The sequence below is a fragment of the Phalangium opilio genome, unplaced genomic scaffold (assembly GCF_054372755.1).
Source record: "Phalangium opilio isolate 3A_F unplaced genomic scaffold, DU_Popi_V2 ptg000013l_1, whole genome shotgun sequence".
NCBI classification, from domain to species: Eukaryota; Metazoa; Arthropoda; class Arachnida; order Opiliones; family Phalangiidae; genus Phalangium; species Phalangium opilio.
Window position 1 is genome coordinate 14,836,530 of NW_028324148.1, and position 23,232 is coordinate 14,859,761.

The window sequence follows — 23,232 nt, forward strand, 5'->3', positions numbered from 1 at the left end:
ATACGTTTACCACCCGAGCCCTGTAAATACCTTTCGCGGTTGAACTCGCTGCCATCTTTAAAAATGGAGGCCTGAACAGTATCAGCAACGACGGGACCCTGTAAGGTTCCTAACCATTTACATTTTAATGGCGTGAGCAAAAAATGAACATTGGTTCGAGCAAATTTCGAAAGCATTCAAGTTTTGCAACGTAATGAAAAGCCAAATTGATTTATCACGAAAAAACAATTAATAATTAACCTATTAATTTCTAATTGAGGGACTTTAGTATCAATTAGAATAAGATCTAATCGAATTTAACACCGGGCATGTATTTTAGTATCCATTAAACGAAACTATAGCGAGGTTATCCGCGAATATGAAGTATCAACAATTTATATTGGCGACATTTCTTTTACAAACCGTGTATGGAACCGATGTTATAAAAGAGACAACTGAAGCATACGATTACATCGTAGGTAAGATACTGTTAACCGTATATTATATTAAATAACAATCTTCGAATGGAACTGTATCCTATGGGGAAAAGACTATACGATCAACGTTTACAAAGTTTTGGTCCACCCCGTAACTTATCAAACAACAGGATATTTTTATTAGTTTTCAAACAGCCATTTTTAAAGATGAAGGAAAATTGAAGCCAAAAGCAATAGGGCCCGTTTATGGGACATAGGGAAGCAGTGTACTAAATATTAGCGAAATTGGTTGACACGAGCGTACGTTATTCCACAAAAAAAGGCTTTTTACATTTCAGGCCGCCATTTTTGTAGATGGCGGAGGATTGAAAAATTTTTTCTTGGCACGTACCTACTACTTAAGAGTAACGTCCCTGCAAAATTTCAGCCTTCTAGGGAAAGCGGCTTGGGCTGGGCCTTGATTATCAGTTAGTTAGTCAATCAGGACTTTGATACAGATTGTTTCTCTTACTCCTTAGTTGGTAGCGGTTTCGCTGGTTCGACAGTGGCTAGCCGTTTGTCCGCGAACGCAAAAACAACCGTTTTGCTTGTTGAAGCCGGTCCCGAGCCCCCAAAGGAAACTGAGATACCATTTAAAACACCGCTAACATCTTCCAAGCCTTCGATCACCTCAAATTATGTTATAGAACCCAACGACAACAGTTGCCTCTCTTCTCCTAACGGAGTAAGTCTTCCAATTTACTCAAATCGAGTTTAACAAAAAGGAAGTTGTATTGTATCGACTACGCTTTTAAAAGTTGAAATGTAGATTTTAACTTTTCGGTAAATATTTTTGAAAAATATTGCAGAGTTGCGCTTATAGATCGGGAAATGTTTTGGGAGGATCAAGTACCACTCGTTTTATGTACTACTCTCGCGGGAGCAAAGCCGACTTTGACCTTTGGGCGAAAATGGGAGCCACCGGTTGGAACTACGACGCTGTTTTGCCGTATTTCAAAAAAGCAGAAGGCGTACAAATTGATTCACGCGAGATAGACAGAGGTATGTTACGATGTTTTGTCAATCTTAATTTATCGCAGACCTATTCATCAGTGTTAGACTAAAGCATCGACTCAAAAACCCAACCCAATCTGCTGTCAACTAAGTCATCAGTAAGCCCCTTCATTAAATCTTTGGAGAGAAACCAACGCACAGGGGAGGGGCCGCCATCTTGGGTTATTTCCCTCGCGCCAAGAGGCACCGCCAGACGGAGCACCAGTTCACTACACGCTTAGGGAGGCTAGCCAACTCGCACAGCCTCTTGCGGTGCTTCTTGGTCTCCTATGACGGCTTGTATTTGTACTTTAAATTTTGATTATTTTCCTTTAGAATACCACGGCAAATATGGTAATTTAACAGTAACTAATCCAAGATACTACACTGAAATGCTGGAGGTTTTCTTGCGAGCCACGAGGGAAGTTGGATATCGGACTCTGGATTTTAACGGAAAACACCAAGGAGGTGAGTTAAAACTGATTCATTTAGCCTAGAGATAGAACGGAAGTAAATAACGTCTAGAAACGTTGCACAGATTGAACAGTATCTCTCCTTCTTCAAATCAAAAAACGCCTGTCTTTTTATATAGGTTTCGGGACGCAGCAAGCTACCATACGTGATGGCTACCGATGTAGTGTGGTCAAAGCCTACCTAGAACCGGCTCGCGACAGAACAAACCTAAAAATTATTACCGAAGCTCTAGTTACAAAGGTAAGTGATGAAAAAACGTAACTGATCAAATTGTATATCAAACCAAGTAGTGCCGAAATCAGTATTGCCAAAGCATCTGTTTTAGAAGATTTTCACTAAACTATTTGCCCATTCCTTAAGGCTTAAACTTTTCTAATTTTTTTTACAAGATTCACATAGACGAAACCAAAACCACAAGGGGAGTCCACTACGTGAAAGACGGAAAAACATACTACGCAAAGGTTAACAAGGAAGTAATAGTCAGCGCCGGAGCCATCGAAACACCGAAACTTCTAATGCTATCTGGAATTGGTCCTAAAAAGCACTTGGACGAATTGAATGTAAGATGACCAGTTTACTTATGTCTGTGTAAGTGAGGGCGGAACTAGCGTCTAAAATTCTATATATTTAACGCAGATTAAAGTAGTTCAGGATCTTCCAGTTGGTCAGAATTTGCAAGACCACATCACCGTCATGGGACTCGCCTACGAAATAGATTCGTGCAATGTCATAACCACAACGGAACTTACGAATATTAAGGACGCTAATATATCTATATATCCGCCAGTTCTAAACGGAGTTCGATCAACTCCGACGTTAGTCGAGGCGAATGGCTATTTGAAATCACCATACGAAACAATAAAGGGAGACTACAATGATATACAACTCGCCTATAGCACCATTAACCGACCCGCCATATTTCGCCTCTATAACGAGAATGTAATTATTACAATGAGTTGATAAGAGTACATTTTGACGCTTTGGGCCCGTCAATAGAGTGGTAACGCCCTCCGTATTATTGATTCCCATCTCTGGTAGGCGCCCATTTACCAGAGGAAAAATAAGATACTGGTAACCACTCCCGAGTCCCCACACAAACTTGCGAGTGAGAGGGAAATTCACATTCTATCTCTCTGCACATGGGCGACATTTCAAACCCACCACTCATGATTCTCCTGAGTTATAGCTCCTTTGCCTCAAGTGACCTTTATAACTTACGCGTATTTACTGGTGGCCAGCTTTATGGCGTAGTTGGGAATCCATAATATGTTAGTATCTAAACATATTCATGGCCCTACAATGTCAGGATTGAGGTAGTAATGCAAATTTGTTATCAATATTTTCGCAGGTGCGAGAATTCTTCGCTAAAAAATCTGAAGTCCCTGCATTCACAATTGTCCCAGCAAAGTTGCACCCAAAATCGAGAGGCACTGTAACTCTGTCTTCAACAAACCCATACGATCCTCCCATCATAGCAATGAACTATCTCGGAAACCCGGACGACTTAAAGGCACTTGTCTACGGTAAGTCTCTTGGCCAAGGCGGCTTGTCCAATAAACCTTGTATAACTTGAAACTCCTAAATAGGTATGAAAGAGGCGCATGAAATAACTAAAACACGCGCTTTCGCCAAATACAAACCCAAGCTAATTGGGCCTGCGCCCGGTTGCGAACATTGCAGGTTTCCATCTGACAAGTATTTCGAGTGTATAGCGAAACACCTTAGCTTTGCAAATTCGAACGGAGGTGGAACATGCAAAATGGGAAATCCACGTGACCCAACAACCGTTGTTGATCCTCAACTCAAGTATGATCATAAACGTCTGGCAAAAAATATTTTAACGACTAGTTCGGTTAAAATGCAGGCACCTTCCAAAATAATACCCCTTAATCGATTAAAAACAATTTTCCAAACCAAACACCTTAATCGATTAAAAACAATTTTCCAAACCAAACACCTTAATCGATTAAAAACAATTTTCCAAACCAAACACCTTAATCGATTAAAAACAATTTTCCAAACCAAACACCTTAATCGATTAAAAACAATTTTCCAAACCAAACACCTTAATCGATCAAAAACAATTTTCCAAACCAAACACCTTAATTGATTAAAAATTTCCCAACTCTTACACCTTAGATTAAAAACACCTTTCCACACCAATCGACTAAGAAATTTCTAAATCCAAACACCTTCATTGATTAGAAACAATTTTCCAAACCAAACACCTTAATCGATTAAAATAATATTAAAACCCATCTTTAATCGATTAAGTAAATCTTATCTGGCAGTTGATATGTGAAGGGTGATTTCGGGAGCTTTATTTAAGATTATATCACGTGACATTTGAAACACTATTTTAGGGTGAAGGGAATATATGGTCTGCGAGTTGTTGACGAATCAATCTGCCCCGTTCTTGTTTCGGCCAATACTAACACAAATGCCATCATGATTGGAGAAAAAGCAGCTGATTTCATCATTCAACGATGGTGACTAAATAAAGAGTTCAACTCTGTACGCCTTTATAACATAATTCAATAAAGAGCCTGTGAATAAAAAGTATTTTTAAGCAAGGAAAATTAGTACTGGTCAGTCTTATCAATAATAAATGAAGCTACTTGGAATCATTGCGTCCCCATATATCCCATGTTAATTTCTACACGGGTTTTGTGGGCGGGGCTTGAGAACTTAGTATCCGTCACGCCTCATAAATCTGATTGGCGAATTTCAAAATCATTCCAATTTTGCAACGTTATGAAAAGCCAATCAATCTATTTATAATGTAAATGAATTAATAATTAACCTATTAATTATAATAAGAAAACGTTTATCAGCAAAAAATCACGAAAGGTTATTATTTTATGAACATTATTCCCTGAACTTTGTAACCGAATTTCGGAAATATGCAAGTAATTGCGCAGTAACGAAAAATAAAATCAATTAATAATTAGCCTATTAATTTCTAATTGAGGGACTTTAGTGTCATTTAGAATAAGATCTAATTGTATTTAACACCGGGCAAATATTATAGTATCCATTAAACGAAACTCTAGCGAGGATAACCGCGACCATGAAGTTTCAACAATTTATATTAGTGATATTTCTTTTACAAACCGTGTATGGCACCGATGTTATAAAAGAGACAACTGAAACACACGATTACATCGTAGGTAAGATACTGTTGAACGCAATTCGAGTGGAGCAGTTTCCTATGGGGAAACGACTGTACGATTGACAATTGTGAAGTTTTGGTCCACCCCATAACTTATGAAATAACGGGATATTTTTGTTGGTTTTCGAACACCCATTTTTAAAGATAACGGAAAATAGAAGCCAAAAGCTCGTTTATGGGATATAGTGAACCATTGAACTAAATATTAGCGAAATCGGCTGAAATGCAAGATTAACGATATTTCATAAAGGCTTTTTACATTTTCGACCGCCATTTTCAAGATGGCTACGGATTGGGAAAATCTTCCATGGCGCGTGCCCACTACTTAATAGTAACATCCCTGCAAAATTTCAGACCTCTAGATAAAGCGGTTTGGGCTGGGCCTTGATTATCAGACGGTCAATCAGTTAGGACTTTGACTGATAAAGATTCCATTAAGGGACGTGTGTTTGTTTTACCCCTAAGTCGGTAGCGGGAACGCTGGTTCGACAGTGGCTAGCCGTTTGTCCGAGAATACAAAAACAACAGTTCTCCTTCTTGAATCGGGTCCCGAGCCCCAAAAGGAAAACGAGATACCACTTAAAGCGCCGCTAACATCTTCCAAGCCTTCGATCGTCTCAAATTATGTTATAGAACCCAATGACAACAGTTGCCTCTCCTCCCCGAACGGGGTAAGTTGTATCGACTATCATTTTAAGAGTTGAAACGTTGATTCTAACTTCTTCGCAAATATTTTTGAAAAATATTGCAGAGTTGCACTTTTAGAACGGGAAACGTTTTGGGAGGGTCAAATTCCGTTAGTTATATGTACTACGCTCGCGGGAGCAAAGCCGACTTTGACCTTTGGGAAAAAATGGGAGCCTCAGGTTGGAACTACGACGCTGTTTTGCCTTATTTTAAAAAAGCTGAAGGAATACAAATTGATTCACGCGAGATAGACAGTGGTAAGTTACGCCGCTTTGTCACGCATACCGTAGATTATTACGAAATTTTCACCATTTATTTCTACATTAACTTAGAATTTTCTTATAGAATACCATGGAAAATATGGTAATTTGACAGTAACTAACCCAAGATACTGCACTGAAATTGCGGAGGTTTTCTTGGGAGCCACGAGGGAAGCTGGGTATCGGACTCTGGATTTCAATGGAAAAAAGCAAGGAGGCGAGTTAAAGTTGATTCATTTAGAGATTGAACGAGAGCAAATGTTCTGAGACGTAGAACAATATCTCTCATTCTTCAAATCAAAAATGCCTGTCTTTGTATGTAGGTTTCGGAAAGCTGCAAGCTACAATACGTGATGGCTACCGATGTAGCGTGGTCAAAGCCTACCTAGAACCGGCTCGCGGCAGAACAAACCTCAAAATCATAACTGAAGCTCTAGTTACAAAGGTAAGTGATGAAAAAATGTAACTGTTAGAACAAATTGTAATTCAAACCAAGTTGTGCGAAACTTCGAAATCAGTTAAACTTTTAACATTCTCTTCAAAGATTCACATAGACGAAACCAAAACCGCAAAGGGAGTCCACTACGTCAAAGATGGAATGACATACTACGCAAAAGCCAACAAGGAAGTAATTGTCAGCGCCGGAGTCATCGAAACACCGAAACTTCTAATGCTATCTGGAATTGGTCCTAAAAAGCACTTGGACGAATTGAATGTAAGATGACCAGTCTAGATGTGTCTGCGAAACTTGCGTCTCAAATTCTATATTTGACGCAGATTAAAGTAGTTCAGGATCTTCCAGTTGGACAGAATTTGCAAGACCACATCACCGTTATGGGACTGGTCTACGAAATAGATTCGTGCAACGTCATAACCACAACGGAACTAACGAATATAAGGGAAGCTATTGTATGCAAATATCCTGATGTTCTAAATGGGGTTCGATCAGCACCGACGTTAATCGAGGCGATTGGCTATTTGAAAACACCGTACGAAACAATAAAGGGAGACTACAATGATATACAACTCAGCTTTAGCTCAACTAACCGTCCCGCCACATCTTCCCTCTTTAACGAAAATGTAATTATTATCATCATAAGGACATCATCTCTCTAAGGGCCCAAGCGCATCTATTAGCAAAAACATCTAGTTCTGCTAAATGTGACGTAGATTTTGTATAGGGGCTCCTTCCGAATTTTTCGTGAAATTCGCGGGAGAAAAAAATAATTTTCAAAATCAGCCACGACCGATATCCTAAGCCGGTCGTGGTCTAGACGCGAGCTCTGAGATAACGCTCCCAAGCGGTTGGGAATCAAACTAAAACAGGCGGGGAGGCGAGAGAAGAAGGACTGCGGGGAAAAAATAAGTAAGAGAATTTCCAGAACCCCCAGCTCTCTCAGACACAAGAGGTAAATTCGCGCTTAGTAAAAATCACGAAGAGCTGTCGTGAGAAATCTTTGAAGGAGGGAAAAATGTTCAATGCCGGGTTACTCTGCAGCGAATGCGCTCGGCCTCTGTTTAGGCTATACAATTATTATACCACTTGAGATGAGACGGATGGCTGACCAAATCGGACATACATACATTTCAACCGTAACATAGAATCTTGGGCCCTTAGAGAGATGATGTCCTTATGTTATCAACTATATCTATATAAATCAAAGTCCTGCCTGACTGATTATCAACACCCAGCCCAAACCGCTTGCCCTAGAAGGCTGACAATTTGCAGGAACGTTACTCATAAGTAGTAGGCGCGTACTAAGAAAGATTTTCCAATCCGCCGCCATTTTAATAAATGGCACCCAGAAATATTTAAAAATCTTCTCTATGCAACAAAGTCCTGCTACGCCTCGATTGAGGGAATAATGTAAATTGGTTATCAATATTTTCACAGGTGCGAGAATTCTTTGGTAAAAAATCTGAAGTCCCTGCATTCACAATAGTTCCACTAAAGCTGCACCCAAAATCGAGAGGCACCGTAACTTTGTCTTCGTCAAACCCATACGATCCTCCCATAATAGCAATGAATTATCTTGGAGACCCGGATGACTTAAAGGCCCTTGTCTACGGTAAGTCTCTTGGTGAAGGCGGCTTGTCCAATAAACCTTGTATAACTTGAAACTCCTAAATAGGTATGAAAGAGGCGCATGAAATTACTAAAACACGCGCTTTCGCCAAATACAAACCCAAACTAATTGGGCCTGCGCCCGGTTGCGAACATTGCGGGTTTCCATCTGACAAGTATTTCGAGTGTATAGTGAAACAACTTAGCTTTGCAAGTTCAAACGGCGGCGGGTCGTGCAAAATGGGAAATCCACGTGACCCAACCACAGTTGTTGATCCTCAACTCAAGTATGATCATGAACTTCTGCCAAAAAATATTTTTAACGACTAGTTCTGTTAAAATACAGGCATCTACCAAAATCCTACACGTTAATCGATTATTAACAACTTTACAAATCCTACACCTTAATCGATTAATAGCAATTTTCCTAATCATAAACCTTTACCGATTAGCTTCATAAATATTACATCTTAATAGATTAAAAACAGCTTTCCTAATACTACACTGATCGACTACCAGCCTTAATCGATTAAAATAATATTAAAACCCAACCTTAATCGATTAAATAAATCTTATCTGGTAAATGATATGTTTAGGGTGAACTCGGGAGCTTTTCAGATTATATCACGTGACATACAATACACTTTGTGTGTGTATTTTAGGGTGAAGGGAATATATGGTCTACGAGTGGTGGACGAATCCATCAGTCCCGTTCTTGTTTCGGCCAGTGCTAGCGCAAATGCCATTATGATTGGAGAAAAAGCAGCTCAAATCATCATTCATGGCGAAGGTAGTAACTAAATAAAGTCGAACTCTGTACGCTTTTATAACATGATTCAATTAAGACGTGTTCATGAAAATAAAAATATTTATAACCAAGGAAGGAAACCTAGTTCTGATCAGTCTTATCATGAATAGGCCTACACGCAGCTAATTGGAATCATTGTTAATTATTATAAAATATAGTGAAAAGTTGTTCGTCGAATTTACAGGTTCTTCCAAAAATGAGGGTAGAACCAGGGATAGATTTAATTTTAGAAGTAGGAATGGAGAACGGTTAGTATTTACTTCAGTCCGACTCTTAGCCCAGTATAGAGTTCCTCCCTCCAGCACGTAAAGAAAAGTTTAAATTATCTTATTGGCTCACTTAAACTACGTTTTGGTGACGTTGCTGACGGGGAAGGCGAAAAATGCGTCATTCCTTTTTACCTCTTTCGCTATGACCCGCCTTTTCTTTCATACCCCTCCATCCCGTGGAAGGGGGTCCGGGACTTTGATGCGCGCCCACATTACTCTGTTCTCCATTCCTACTTCTAAAATTAGATCTATCCTTGGTAGAACCAAAATAAACCGCGATGGTTCTATGTTCGAGTTCTAGGATTGATTTTGAGGATACTGGTCACCGTTTTCAATTTATGATTGAAGTATTTTAAGAACGACGCCTTAAACTTAGGTATAAATCTGAAAGACAACTTTAATTAAATTAAATTGCTTGGTTTGAAATGTAATAAATATAAATTGCTTGGTTTGAAATGTAATAAATATAAATTGCTTGGTTTGAAATGTAATAAATATAAATTGCTTGGTTTGAAATGTAATAAATATAAATTGCTTGGTTTGAAATGTAATAAATATAAATTGCTTGGTTTGAAATGTAATAAATATAAATTGCTTGGTTTGAAATGTAATAAATATAAATTGCTTGGTTTGAAATGTAATAAATATAAATTGCTTGGTTTGAAATGTAATAAATATAAATTGCTTGGTTTGAAATGTAATAAATATAAATTGCTTGGTTTGAAATGTAATAAATATAAATTGCTTGGTTTGAAATGTAATAAATATAAATTGCTTGGTTTGAAATGTAATAAATATAAATTGCTTGGTTTGAAATGTAAAAAATATAAATTGCTTCAGTAACCGTGAAAGCTAGCGTAACTGGAGGCTAAACAAAAACACATTATAGTGGTATTCTACGGTGACCCAAATAACAAGGTAACATTGCTCCAAAAAAGTATTTGCGAACCTTCAGTTTGACATACTTCGTAAACACGTCAATAATAAAAACAAAATTCACTTTTGATACGATAATACTACGCTCTGGATGTTTAAACTCGGCAATTATGAACAGCCCACAATTTATCTCGTGTAGTTTATTGTTGCAAATTTTGTATTGCATTGGCAATATTGCCAGTGACACGACGGTGCAATCGGTTGGAAACTACGACTTTATTGTAGGTAAGATTAAGGTTATTATTCTGTTTGTTACGGAAAAATAAAAATTAACTATGATAGCGTTTAATTTTATCGGATGTGACTAAATTAATGATTAAATTTGTTATCTTCAGTGGGTGCTGGGTCAGCGGGTTCGACAGTAGCTAGTCGCTTAAGCGAGGATGAAAATATAAGCGTCTTGCTTCTTGAAGCCGGTCCTAGACCTTCAAAGGCCTCCGAGGTACCCCTGAACATTGGTTTAAATGTATGGGGATCTGAATTGAGCTGGAATTACACGGTAGAACCGTCCCAATACAGTTGCCTCAAACAACTCGACGGGGTAAATCTACATTTCTTTTACGACTTTATCAAATTTTATCATTTTACGACTTTTGTTTAAATTAATAATAATATGTAAGTGTTAGGTATCGTCGTAAAAATGGAAAATATAGGATAGAGTTAAATTAAAATATGGGGAAAAATTGGAAATATAGGAAAGAGTTAAATATTTAGGAAGGAAATTTAACATAGGAAGGATTTCAAAGTATAGGAAAAAATGGGAAATATAGGCATGGTTTCAAAATATAGGGAAAAATAGGAAATATAGGCAACATGGTTTCAAAATATAGGGAAAAATAGGAAATATAGGCATGGTTTCAAAATATAGGGAAAAATAGGAAATATAGGCATGGTTTCAAAATATAGGGAAAAATAGGAAATATAGGCATGGTTTCAAAATATAGGGAAAAATAGGAAATATAGGAATGGTTTCAAAATATATGGAAAAATGGGAATTACAGGAAGAACTTCAAAATATAGGGAAAATTGGGAAATATAGGAATGGTTTCAAAATATAGGGAAAAATGGGAAATATAGGAATGGTTTCAAAATATAGGGAAAAATGGGAAATATAGGCATGGTTTCAAAATATAGGGAAAAATAGGAAATATAGGCATGGTTTCAAAATATAGGGAAAAATAGGAAATATAGGCATGGTTTCAAAATATAGGGAAAAATAGGAAATATAGGAATGGTTTCAAAATATATGGAAAAATGGGAATTACAGGAAGAACTTCAAAATATAGGGAAAATTGGGAAATATAGGAATGGTTTCAAAATATAGGGAAAAATGGGAAATATAGGAATGGTTTCAAAACATAGGGAAAAATGGGAAATATAGGAATGGTTTCGAAATATAGGGAAAAAATGGGAAATATAGGAATGGTTTCGAAATATAGGGAAAAATGGGAAATATAGGAATGGTTTCAAAACATAGGGAAAAATGGGAAATATAGGAATGGTTTCAAAATATAGGGAAAAATGGGAAATATAGGAAGGACTCCAAAACATAGGGGGGAGAAAGAATGACCAACCTGTACTCGTTGTGATACGGTATCGTTTGGAAAAGGGAGCAGGCCTATGACATACTAAATGAACAACATGTTTTTTAAATGAATAACTGAAAACAGCGTTGCCTCTTTTATGCTGGACACGCTTTGGGAGGTGGGAGCTCGGTTAACTTTATGTTGTACACTCGCGGGAGCAAAGCCGACTTTGACCTTTGGGAGGAGATGGGAGCCACCGGTTGGAACTACGAGGCAGTGTTGCCATATTTCAAAAAAGCGGAAGGGGTACAAATTGATCCGCAACATATCGAAATTGGTACGTAACGCGATACTACGAAGTATTTTATTCAGCGTAAAGTATATAAAAGCGTCTTCGTTTAGATTACCACGGTACAAACGGTAATCTCACAGTTTCGGAGCCCAATTACCACACCGAAATGAGGGAAGATTTTTTGCAAGCCACGAGGGAAGCCGGATGTCCGACTTTGGACTATAATGGTCACCAACAAGGAGGTTATAACAAGACGGCCCAAGGGCTCGTAATAGTAGCCACATCATACGAGTGAATAGCCCCTCTATACCCTACCCTAATGAGTGGATAACCCCTCTATACCATACCAATGCTTAAATGATTTAGATTTACCGTACATAAAAATCAGAGTGAATAGCCCCTCGATGCCCTACCCTAAACAGTGATAACCGTAATACCGGTAGAGGCAGAGCGGAGCCTCAGCCAGTAAAGGCCGGCGCCCGCGGGAAGGGGAAATATAACAAGCTCTACCTTTCTTTCCATAATTTGCCTTTAAAAAATTTAGATTATTAATGGTTATTTTAAGAATTAAAGTCGCCACTTCCACTTTAATGAAGTCTGGTGGAGTATACGACCCCAAAGATACAAATTCGAAAGTATCCGACCCGAAAAATACCAATGCAGAAACCCCAAAGATACAAATTCAGAAAATATAAAGAAAATAAATATAAAGACCAAAAGATACAAATTCAGAAGTATCCGACCCCAAAGATACAAATTCAGAAGTATCCGACCCCAAAGATACAAATTCAGAAGTATCCGACCCCAAAGATACAAATTCAGAAGTATCCGACCCCAAAGATACAAATTCAGAAGTATCCGACCCCAAAGATACAAATTCAGAAGTATCCGACCCCAAAGATACAAATTCAGAAGTATCCGACCCCAAAGATACAAATTCAGAAGTATCCGACCCCAAAGATACAAATTCAGAAGTATCCGACCCCAAAGATACAAATTCAGAAGTATCCGACCCCAAAGATACAAATTCAGAAGTATCCGACCCCAAAGATACAAATTCAGAAGTATCCGACCCCAAAGATACAAATTCAGAAGTATCCGACCCCAAAGATACAAATTCAGAAGTATCCGACCCCAAAGATACAAATTCAGAAGTATCCGACCCCAAAGATACAAATTCAGAAGTATCCGACCCCAAAGATACAAATTCAGAGGTATCCGACCCCAAAGATACAAATTCAGAGGTATCCGACCCCAAAGATACAAATTCAGAGGTATCCGACCCCAAAGATACAAATTCAGAGGTATCCGACCCCAAAGATACAAATTCAGAAGTATCCGACCCCAAAGATACAAATTCAGAAGTATCCGACCCCAAAGATACAAATTCAGAAGTATCCGACCCGAAAGATACAAATTCAGAAGTATCCGACCCGAAAGATACCAATTCAGAAGTATCCGACCCGAAAGATACCAATTCAGAAGTATCCGACCCGAAAGATACAAATTTGAAGGTATCCGACCCGAAAGATACCAATGCAGAAACCCCAAAGATACAAATTCAGAAAATATAAAGAAAAGAAATATAAAGACCAAAAGACACAAATTCAGAAGTATCCGACCCCAAAAATACATAAGTATCCGACCCCAGAAATTAATAGGGCCCTCCCTCATTCCCGACCTTTTAGAGATAAATTAAAGGAAGAAAACTCGCTCTTATTGTCAAGCCCTCGTGGTATAGTGGTAGAGTGTCTTACTGCTGCGTGAACGACCTGGGTTCGAATCCCGGCTGTGACCAAAACAAATTTTATTTAAAATAAAATCTCTAACAGAGCTCAGCCACCCCTATTGGTGGGTTTAGGTACTATCGAGTTCCTTTTACGCTAAAATATAACGATAACGATAGCGAAAACTCCGGCCACTACTGTTACTACTACTACGGCTCGCGTCAAACTAAGAGCCTCATCGTATACTACGATGTGGCTAAAAATAGCATGCGAGTCCGTAATTTACCAAATACCACGGAAAATTACCGATTTACATGATACCGTAATTTGGAAACCTTTTGGTAATTTGGGCAAAACCAGAAGGGGATAACAGAAGGATGGCACTCTGTATCCTCTTAATACTTTAGTTATGTAACATGATTCTTCCCGGGCCAGGGAATTACCCTTTTTGTTTGCTCTCCCGCTCATCAAACTCCAGATCGGTAACTATCGCACCGTGCTAGGGTGAATTCTATAATTACTGTTTGGTATTTACTAAATCCTGAGCAATCAACCAGGCACAAACCTTGATTGTCTTGACGTGGGACAAAATCTGCACAAGCGCATGCGCCTTGACAAATAGTTCAGCGCTAATAGAGTAATGACGAGGGAACTATTTTGATCGCGTATGTCATTCGGTTTGGTAACCTTGTGCACACCGAATATTTTAGCTGATGTTGGGAAGAATCTGCACTGGCGCATGCGCCTTGGCAAATAGTTCAGCGCTAATAGAGTAACGACGAGGGAACTATTTACATGGCGTATGTGATTCGGTTTAGTAACCTTGTGCACTCCAAATGTTTTAGTTCTGATGTTGGGAAGAATCACGTTACAATTACCCCCCCCCCGCTTTATGGTGGTACACTTCTCTCGAAGAAGAGTATTATATACTATTGATATTAACCATAGTCAATTCTCTATAAAGGATTCGCGACCACTCAGGCTACGATTCGAGATGGCTACCGTTGTAGCACCGTAAAAGCTTATCTAGATCCCGCATCTGGTAGAAATAATCTGGAAATAATAACCGAAGCTCTCGTCACAAAAGCAAGTTACTTCTACTTATGGTTTATGATATTTTTCACACGAAATTGACAATTATGTTCTTTTTAATTGCAAGATTGATATTGACGAAACTAAAACGGCCAAGGGAGTTTATTACTTAAAAGATGGTCAAACATTCTACGCCAAAGCCGACAAGGAAGTAATTGTCAGCGCCGGAACCATCAACACGCCACAAATTTTACTCTTGTCTGGGATTGGTCCCAAAACACACCTGGAAAAAATGAAGGTTTGGTTTCAAATCAATTTGAACAACTTCAATGCGGGTTCAGGGCAGTTTACGACCAATCCAATTCCCGTATTACAATGAACTTAATTTCAGATTGAATTAGTCGAAGACCTTCCAGTTGGTTTGAATTTGCACGACCACGTCGCCGTCTTGGGTCTAATCTACAAAATGGAGAGCTCAAATGGGGTATCCATGGCTCAGTTGCGTGAAGAATTTCAGGCTTCAACGTCTAGTAACCCGGACACCGCAGTCTTGAAGGGCCCAATGTCAACGCCTGGACTAATCGAAGTATTTGGCTACTATAAAACCCGGCACGAAACTCTACCGGGAGATTACAACGATATGCAATATTTCTTCTCTCCCGTGAATAATTTGATGGACTTAATGGCGTTGGAAAAAGATGTAGGATCATTTCTTTAAAATCTTATATACAGGGTGGAAACCTTTGTCAGTCTAGATACTATTCCCAAAGAATTGGTATCATCAGAAGGGGATAATAGAAGGATGACACTCTGTATCCTCTTAATACTTTAGTCATGTAACATGATTCTTCCCGGGCTCATGGCACCATTTCTGTTTGCTCTCCCGCTCATCAAACTTCAAATGGGCATCGCACCGTGATAGAGTGAATTCCATAATTATCGTTTGGTACTAAATCCTTAGCAAGAGCTATGTACACTAAACATCATGTACGACCCCTATATTTTACCTCTTGAATAATATATCTCGGTGCGTGTTATACCTTGCCCCCTGATGTTGATACCAACCAATGAAATCACAGTTAGAAAGACGCCATCAGAATTATGAGGCGTCACGTGACGTGTACTAAGTTTTCAAGCCCGGTATACCCATAAAATTAACATACGATGCATGGGAACATGATGTATTCCTGTTTAAACGAATATGATTTCACTTATCCATATTTCCACCCATAGGTCAGGGACTTTTTCGAACAATTTCGTGACGTTCCTTGCTTTTCAATTATACCGGCCAATTTGCACGTTAAATCGAGAGGTACCATTACACTGCAATCGAATAATCCACGGGACCCTCCAGTAATTCAACCCAATTATTTAAAAGAACCCATTGACTTGAAGGTTCTCGCAGCAGGTAAGATACGTGCTTAGGAAACGCGACAGGAATTAAGAACTGCATGTTGAAAAGAGTAATTATAGGATCGAAGTAAAACCAAAAGCATAGAGAATATAAACAAAAAGTACACTTCATTAACAATTACTTAGCTGCCTTTGGCTGTAGACATGTAAACTGAGAAGCAAACTACCCTCCTATAAATTAACCGCCTACAGGAACTAACCAATCAGGGAAGAGCTTCCTGACGTCAAAGGTTTATAGAAAGTAGTACATGACGCTAGCGATCCAGGCGTTAGTTTTTGATACTAGAGCTAGCATCTGCTACTTTATTGTCCACACAGGGGGATCGACACTATTCTGGCTGGGATAAAGGAGGCGCGGCTTTTCATATTACACGGCGCAAAAAAGTTTCAACGGAGTGTACTTTTCGTTTTTATATCTATATACTTTTGGTATGAGGGGGTCAAAATCGGTCATTAGCCATAGAAACCACTGAACTTCGGTTCAATAATCTAAGACCATTAAACACAGATGAACGAACTGGAATGATAAGCTAAAACGCCGTTCCGTTCTTCTATTGGCATAGCCTCTCGTCGCCCCTAGCGGTAGAGTACCGAAACGTTTCGACTCATAGATCATGTTATGACTATGGTTTGTGTCGAAAAAGTTTAAATAATGGTCGCAGCGTGGCGCTAGAGGCGCTGCCATAAAAGAACCACGAGTCGAATTTCCATTCCAGTACATCAGTGTTAAATGGTCCTGTACTTCTTTAGGGATGATAAAGGCTCACGAATTTACGCAAATGCCAGCGTTTGAGAAATACAAGCCAGAACTAATCGGTCCAGTGCCCGGTTGTGAAGAATTCGAGCTAGCCTCTGAGGAGTATTTTGGGTGCATTTCCAGACTGTTGACTTCATCATTCGCGCACTCAGCTGGAACAAGTAAAATGGGACAGCCTAATGACCCCACCACGGTCGTCGACCCTGACCTCAAGTATGTACTGAATACTTGAAACTAACAAGGATTGTTTAGCTGCTGTGAACCTACATCAATAGACCACCACAGGGGAGGGGCAGCCATCTTGGGTTATTTCCCTAACACCAAGAGGCGCGCAAGTCGGTATTGAACTCGGGCGCCATCTGGCGTTGCCTATTGATTTAGGGAAATAACCTATGAAGGCGGCGTCCCACCTGTGTATTGGTTTCTCTTTAAGTATTGAAAGGAGCATAATTCAAACGAAGTTTATTAACGTTGCATTTTAGGGTTAAGGGAATAAATGGTTTGAGAGTCATGGACGCTTCAGTCATGCCCATTGTGGTTTCGGCCAATACCAACGCCGCAGCCATTATGATTGGAGAAAAAGGAGCTGACATAATCAAGAAAGAATATGGCAGTTAGCGTTGCTTTAACCAAGGCACTTTTTAACGTATATTTAACCATAAAGGGCAGTAAACACTGCTGTTTAATTAAACAGTCTCACTTTCTGTTATTTACATTTGCCTCTGATATCAGTTGTTTGGCATAACAAGGAAATAGTCTGAATTAAATTAAATTGTCAGCTACATTGCCTCAGATGCAAGGTCAATTCACACTCTCCAATGATTACATCAAGAAGGGATATCTAGTTTACTAGGGAGAACGTATAAATAAGTCCACATTTCTAGCCTTATCTCCAGTCCAAACGTAGCCTGTCCTGGGTTAATCCCCGCCGCCTCTAAATCACAACCAGCATCTCATTGGTTCTTGAAAACCCACGTCAGCACGACGCGAATACCGAAAATTACATATTTTCCGACTGAGGAGAGTGTAGCGAAATAGCCCGCCCTCCTTTTACGTCCCCCCCCCTTGTATTTTGAAAGGGGGACTGGGACTACGGCGCGCGAATACTTAGGCATCTTAAACCTTCTCCCTAATAAACTAGATATCGCTTCTTGATTATATCTTGTCTAAGGGGTTATTCCTTGATGGGCAAAATTTCATAGATGTTATCTTTACGACTCAAACAATCATCCTTCTGAACTTCGGTTGCGGAAGCAACGTTAATTCCACGCACGAGGCTTACTTTCTATTATATTATATTTGCTCTGGATACCAGTCGTTTTACATAACGACGGAATTAGGTTGTCATTTAAAAATTAAAGAAGGGCATATCCCTCTCTCGCTATCTTTTAATTCGGTGTTTCCTAAACCCTTAAACTCAAAGTACTTATGGCCGATTGGAAGCGATAAATATATTTTGAAGATGTTAAAGAATATAAGACAAAGGTCTGGTTTTGTTTGGCTTCCTTGGAAGGAACTCTTTTACTTGACTTCAAGACTACTTTTAATGGCTTCTCTTTTGTTCTTAGAACCATCAAAGAGAGAAGAAAAAAAAATCAATAAGTTACTATATGGGACAAAGATAATGCACCTTGTATCTAAAACGCCGTAACTATATACCAGCGAGTTCAACCAAAAATTTATTTCTTATAGGAAAATTAAGGTATTTTTTAATCCGATTTATAGGATATTATAGGACGAAATAATATAATATAGGATTTTATATGAGTAAATAATATAATATAGGATTTTATATGAGTAAATAATATATTATAGTATTTTATGTGAGTAAATAATATAATATAGTATTTTATGTGAGTAAATAATAAAATACAGTATTTTATGTGAGTAAATAATAAAATATAGTATTTTATGTGAGTAAATAATAAAATACAGTATTTTATGTGAGTAAATAATAAAATATAGTATTTTATGTGAGTAAATAATAAAATATAGTATTTTATGTGAGTAAACAATAAAAGATAGTATTTTATGTGAGTAAATAATAAAAGATAGTATTTTATGTGAGTAAATAATAAAATATAGTATTTTATGTGAGTAAATAATAAAAGATAGTATTTTATGTGAGTAAATAATATAATATAGTATTTTATGTGAGTAAATAATATAATATAGTATTTTATGTGAGTAAATAATATAATATAGTATTTTATGTGAGTAAATAATATAATATAGTATTTTATGTGAGTAAATATAATATAGTATTTTAAGTGAGTAAATAATATAATATAGTATTTTATGTGAGTAAATAATATAATATAGGATTTTATGTGAGTACATAAAATAATATAGTATTTTATGTGAGTAAATATTATAATATAGGATTTTATGTGAGTAAATATTATAATATAGGATTTTATGTGAGTAAATAATATAATGTAGTATTTTATGTGAGTAAATAATATAATGTAGTATTTTATGTGAGTAAATAATATAATATAGTATTTTATGTGAGAAAATAATATAATATAGGATTTTATGTGAGAAAATAATATAATATAGTATTTTATGTGAGAAAATAATATAATATAGGATTTTATGTGAGTAAATAATATAATATAGGATTTTACAGGACGAAGTATATTACAGGATTCTATAGGATACGCTCAAAAATTAAGGATTTCATAGGCAAATTATAGGTGAACATAGGACATGTCCTAAGACATAGAACTTAAACAACTCTTATAGAACCAATGAGCTAGCGGAAAAAGTGATGTTTTCTGATTACATCGAAATCGAGAGATATGGGTAAGATACTACGTTATGTATCTCAGTTGGTGCGAGCACGTGAGGTTATTCATAGTTGTCGCTAAATGGATTTCGTTTAAAATTGACACAAGACTGCGTCCTTCAGTCTCTATCATCACTCGTTCGCGATGTGACTGCGGCCAGTCAGTCAAAGTTGGTGGGCAATTATTTATTTCGAATGTCTTGCCGGAGATGGTTAGCCATATTTATGTGCGTTCTTGGCATTGGCACAGTCATAACGCTACTTTGCCTCGACTTTAGCGAACCCGGAAAGAGACGGACGCGATTCATCAGTTACTACCCTTGTAGGGTCAAAGGTAAGTTACCACCCTGAACAAAACGCGTTAGTAAAATGAGTCTTAAATGAACGGTAACCAAGAGTGGTCCAAAAAAGGGAAGATTGAACCTTAAATTTTCTTGTTTTTAAAGGGAGAGTGAAGTGGAATTACAAAGCGATTTTTTTATCGATTCTTCTACTAATTATAAGACCAGTCTGCATAGTGAAACATTAAAAGAAATATCAGCTCTGAATGATTTTAAAATTCAAATTGGGTTCAGATTTTAAAGGCCGACTTCCAGCATTGAAAAAGGTTCTAGCTAACTGAAAACCGAGCATCGAGTCTAACAATGAAGCGACCGTGCCGATTTTCGAATCCCCACTGGGGCAAAAGTTGTAAGGGTTCTAGCTAACTGAAAGCCATGCCATGTGTTTCAAGCGGTCTGAAAAGTAACAATAGAAATCCTTTTAAATTTATTTCCTCTCGAATTTTTGCTTTCCTCTGAAGAAAATTCTCTTTTGTGTATCTTCACTTTCTTCAGTTCGCTAGAACCACATTGCACGGCATTGAGTTAGCAAGAACCCTTCCAACTTTTGCCCCAGCGGGGCTTCGAAAATCGGCACGGTCGCTCCTTTGTTAATCTCTGTGCTCGGTTTTCAGTTAGCTAGAACCCTTTTCGCTGCTGGAAGTCGGCCTTAAAGTTTTAAATTTTAAATAAGCCCCTCCGACCAATCGCGTAACGCCATGCATTCCTGTTAACAAAATTCCCGTTGTACACTCTACATCTCGCACCACGATTGTCACAGCGCGCGCAATTTTTATCAAATCCCGCGCTAAATATCATTCGACATGGAACGTGCCACGAGAATTTTGTTAACAAGAAGGCAGGGCGTTACGTGATTGGTCGGAGGTGCAAATTTCAAATTATCCATAAAATCTCAACCTATTGTGAATTTTAAAATCATTCGGAAGTATTTCCTGGATGTTTAACTATGTAGACTGGTCTTATAATAAATAGAATCATTTTCTGGCTCTAAAAACCTAATTAGCAATTCTTTTCATGTATGACAGACGACTTGAGGCGTCAAATGCACCTTCGACGCGAAATGGAAAAAATTGACATCATAGGAGAGATCAAGAAAAAGGACTCGGGCGACGACTGCAAGGTCAAGATTAAGAAAAAACTGAACTGGACAATTAGCGACGTCAAACCTGTCCCAATATGGGACCAGATCGACGGAAAAACCGGATTTCCGAATTGTCCAATCGGATCAATGCTACTCATCATGGTGACGTCAGCGCCTGATCACTTTCACAGAAGAAACGTCATCAGAAAAACATGGGGTACGTCATCAATGACCAAGGATGATGAGAAGTAGGATGCGGAATCAGAGAGAAATTGGTGCGCTAACTGTGGCACAGCTCAGGTTGGGTGGGGTGGGACACCAAAACATGAGGGAGTAATTGTCGGACTCAATGGTAATTGGCTAAGAAGGGCGAAACCAATTAGAATTGAGTCCGACTATTACTACCCCATTTTTGGTGCCCCACCCAACCAGAGCTGTGCCACAGTTAGAGCGCACCCATTTCTCTGATTCCGCATCCTACCCCCCCCCAATCCTCCTTCCATTGACTTTTGAAATAGTCATGACTTAAGATTGACCTTACAGGCAAACCTCAATTTGTTCACAACTCATGGGCGACTTCAGTTTTCCTTATCGGTAAAAGCGACTCCTTAACCATTAACGCGCTAGTTGAAACCGAGGAACTATCAACGGGTGACGTATTAGTGGGCAAGTACCGCGACACCTACCGTAACTTAACCCTGAAAGTATTAAACGGCCTAGCATGGGCCTCGAGACTGTGCCGTCCAAAATTCCTTCTCAAAACAGACGACGATTGCTTCGTCAACGTCCCACTGGTGCTAACGCATCTAACTGAATACGAATACAACACTAAAAATGTCTACGTCGGACGCGTGAACTGGGAATCCCCGGTCATACGCGACGAGAAAAGCGCTTGGTTCGTATCCGAGGAACTATTTAACGAACCGCTTTACCCGCCGTACGCGAGCGGGATTGGTTACGTTGTAAGTCGCGATGTGTTGTACAATTTGTTATCGGAAGCGCGGAAGGTTACACAGTTTCCTAACGAAGACGCCTTTATCGGTGTACTGGCACGGAATTTAGGAATTAGTCCGATAAGTAGTGCCCGGTTCGCTGTGAACAGTCATAATTGGCAACTTTGCAATTTTATGTATCTTATGGTTTTACATCAAGTCTCGCCGTCGCAGCAAAGAGAACTGATGTCACTGGCCACTTTGGCACAGTCTAAATGTCCGCGTGAAGATAATTTGAATACTTGGCATTAATTATCATCAGATTTAAATGTACTTTAATATTGTTGGGTTTAAATAATTAAAGATTATTTGATTTGTTTTTAATTAAGTTTCTTTTCATGTCAAAAGGAAAGATTGGAGGTGAAATATTCTTTTGCTTAAATTATTCATTATTGCTAAAAATGATTATTATTTCTCCAATTTTTATGGTTAATAAACCATTAGCATTAATTTAAAACAAACCATGACCCCGGACATAACCACTGGAAGATTACATCTCTGATAGGCAATAGAGGCTAGTTTGTATATTTGCACGTCACTTGGCCTATCAGCGACTTCCAAATATTTTCGTCTGCTTACGGGAGGGTGAAGTGGAAAATCAAGTGATTTTTTATCGATTCTTCTACTAATTATAAGACCAATCTTAATAGTGAAACATTCAGGAAATATCTCCGAATGATTTTAAAATTCATATTAGTTTGAGACTTCATGGATAGTTTGAAATTAGCACCTCCGACCAATCACGTAACGCCCTGTAAAAAAAATCCCGAGGCACACTCCATATCTCGCGCTAAATTTCATTGGACACGGAGCGTGCCACGGGAATTTTTTTTTAAACACGAAGGCAGGACGTTACGCGATTGGCCAGGGGTGCAAATTTCAAATTACCCATAAAATCCGGAACTAATTTGAATTTTAAAATCATTCGGAGGTATTTCCTGGATGTTTCACTATGAAGATTGGTCTTATAATTAGTAGAAGAATCGATAATAAATCACTTGAGGTTAATTTTCACCCTCACTTAAGCAGACGAAAATTTTTGGGGGTCACTGATATGCCAAGTGACGTGCAAATATACAAACTAGCCTCTAATGCCTAACAGAGATGTTATCTACCAGGGGTGATGTCTGGGGCCCATAGCTTGTTATTAATAATGGTTAA

The 23,232-nt window shown here is 38.4% G+C and overlaps 5 protein-coding genes across 6 annotated transcripts; all 5 read left to right on the forward strand.

The window, feature by feature from the left end:
- The first annotated feature begins 358 nt into the window (after positions 1-358).
- Positions 359-8,717, forward strand: LOC149709461 (glucose dehydrogenase [FAD, quinone]-like). Its single transcript, XM_089864034.1, has 15 exons — positions 359-458; positions 914-1,140; positions 1,265-1,514; positions 1,785-1,916; positions 2,041-2,162; positions 2,312-2,395; positions 4,954-5,092; positions 5,560-5,765; positions 5,846-6,038; positions 6,127-6,258; positions 6,365-6,442; positions 6,515-6,756; positions 6,819-7,121; positions 7,936-8,110; positions 8,174-8,717. The coding sequence occupies exons 1-15, from the start codon at positions 359-361 to the stop codon at positions 8,434-8,436; spliced, it is 2,646 nt and encodes an 881-aa protein (XP_089720160.1). The 3' UTR covers positions 8,437-8,717.
- On the forward strand, positions 2,123-4,501 carry LOC149709462 (glucose dehydrogenase [FAD, quinone]-like). Its single transcript, XM_089864837.1, has 5 exons — positions 2,123-2,482; positions 2,559-2,861; positions 3,271-3,445; positions 3,509-3,728; positions 4,286-4,501. Exons 1-5 carry the CDS (start codon positions 2,438-2,440, stop codon positions 4,413-4,415), a joined length of 873 nt encoding a protein of 290 aa, XP_089720963.1. The 5' UTR covers positions 2,123-2,437; the 3' UTR covers positions 4,416-4,501.
- On the forward strand, positions 8,690-12,437 carry LOC149709463 (glucose dehydrogenase [FAD, quinone]-like). Its single transcript, XM_089864036.1, has 6 exons — positions 8,690-8,703; positions 8,769-8,896; positions 10,455-10,660; positions 11,790-11,982; positions 12,048-12,205; positions 12,381-12,437. Exons 1-6 carry the CDS (start codon positions 8,690-8,692, stop codon positions 12,435-12,437), a joined length of 756 nt encoding a protein of 251 aa, XP_089720162.1.
- A 1,776-nt stretch (positions 12,438-14,213) lies between these two features.
- LOC149709464 (glucose dehydrogenase [FAD, quinone]-like) lies at positions 14,214-17,646 on the forward strand. 2 transcript variants are annotated; one of them, XM_089864839.1, is made up of 6 exons: positions 14,214-14,750; positions 14,824-14,994; positions 15,088-15,396; positions 15,930-16,104; positions 16,860-17,079; positions 17,349-17,646. In XM_089864839.1, exons 2-6 carry the CDS (start codon positions 14,989-14,991, stop codon positions 17,482-17,484), a joined length of 846 nt encoding a protein of 281 aa, XP_089720965.1. In that variant the 5' UTR covers positions 14,214-14,750; positions 14,824-14,988; the 3' UTR covers positions 17,485-17,646. The 2 variants fall into 2 exon arrangements, with proteins under 2 accessions (XP_089720965.1, XP_089720966.1); XM_089864840.1 differs by having other exon boundaries at positions 14,214-14,994.
- A 1,832-nt stretch (positions 17,647-19,478) lies between these two features.
- On the forward strand, positions 19,479-22,391 carry LOC149709465 (beta-1,3-galactosyltransferase 1-like). The gene is made up of 4 exons (XM_089864838.1): positions 19,479-19,674; positions 19,767-19,991; positions 21,024-21,296; positions 21,623-22,391. The coding sequence occupies exons 1-4, from the start codon at positions 19,671-19,673 to the stop codon at positions 22,321-22,323; spliced, it is 1,203 nt and encodes a 400-aa protein (XP_089720964.1). The 5' UTR covers positions 19,479-19,670; the 3' UTR covers positions 22,324-22,391.
- Positions 22,392-23,232: the final 841 nt, after the last annotated feature.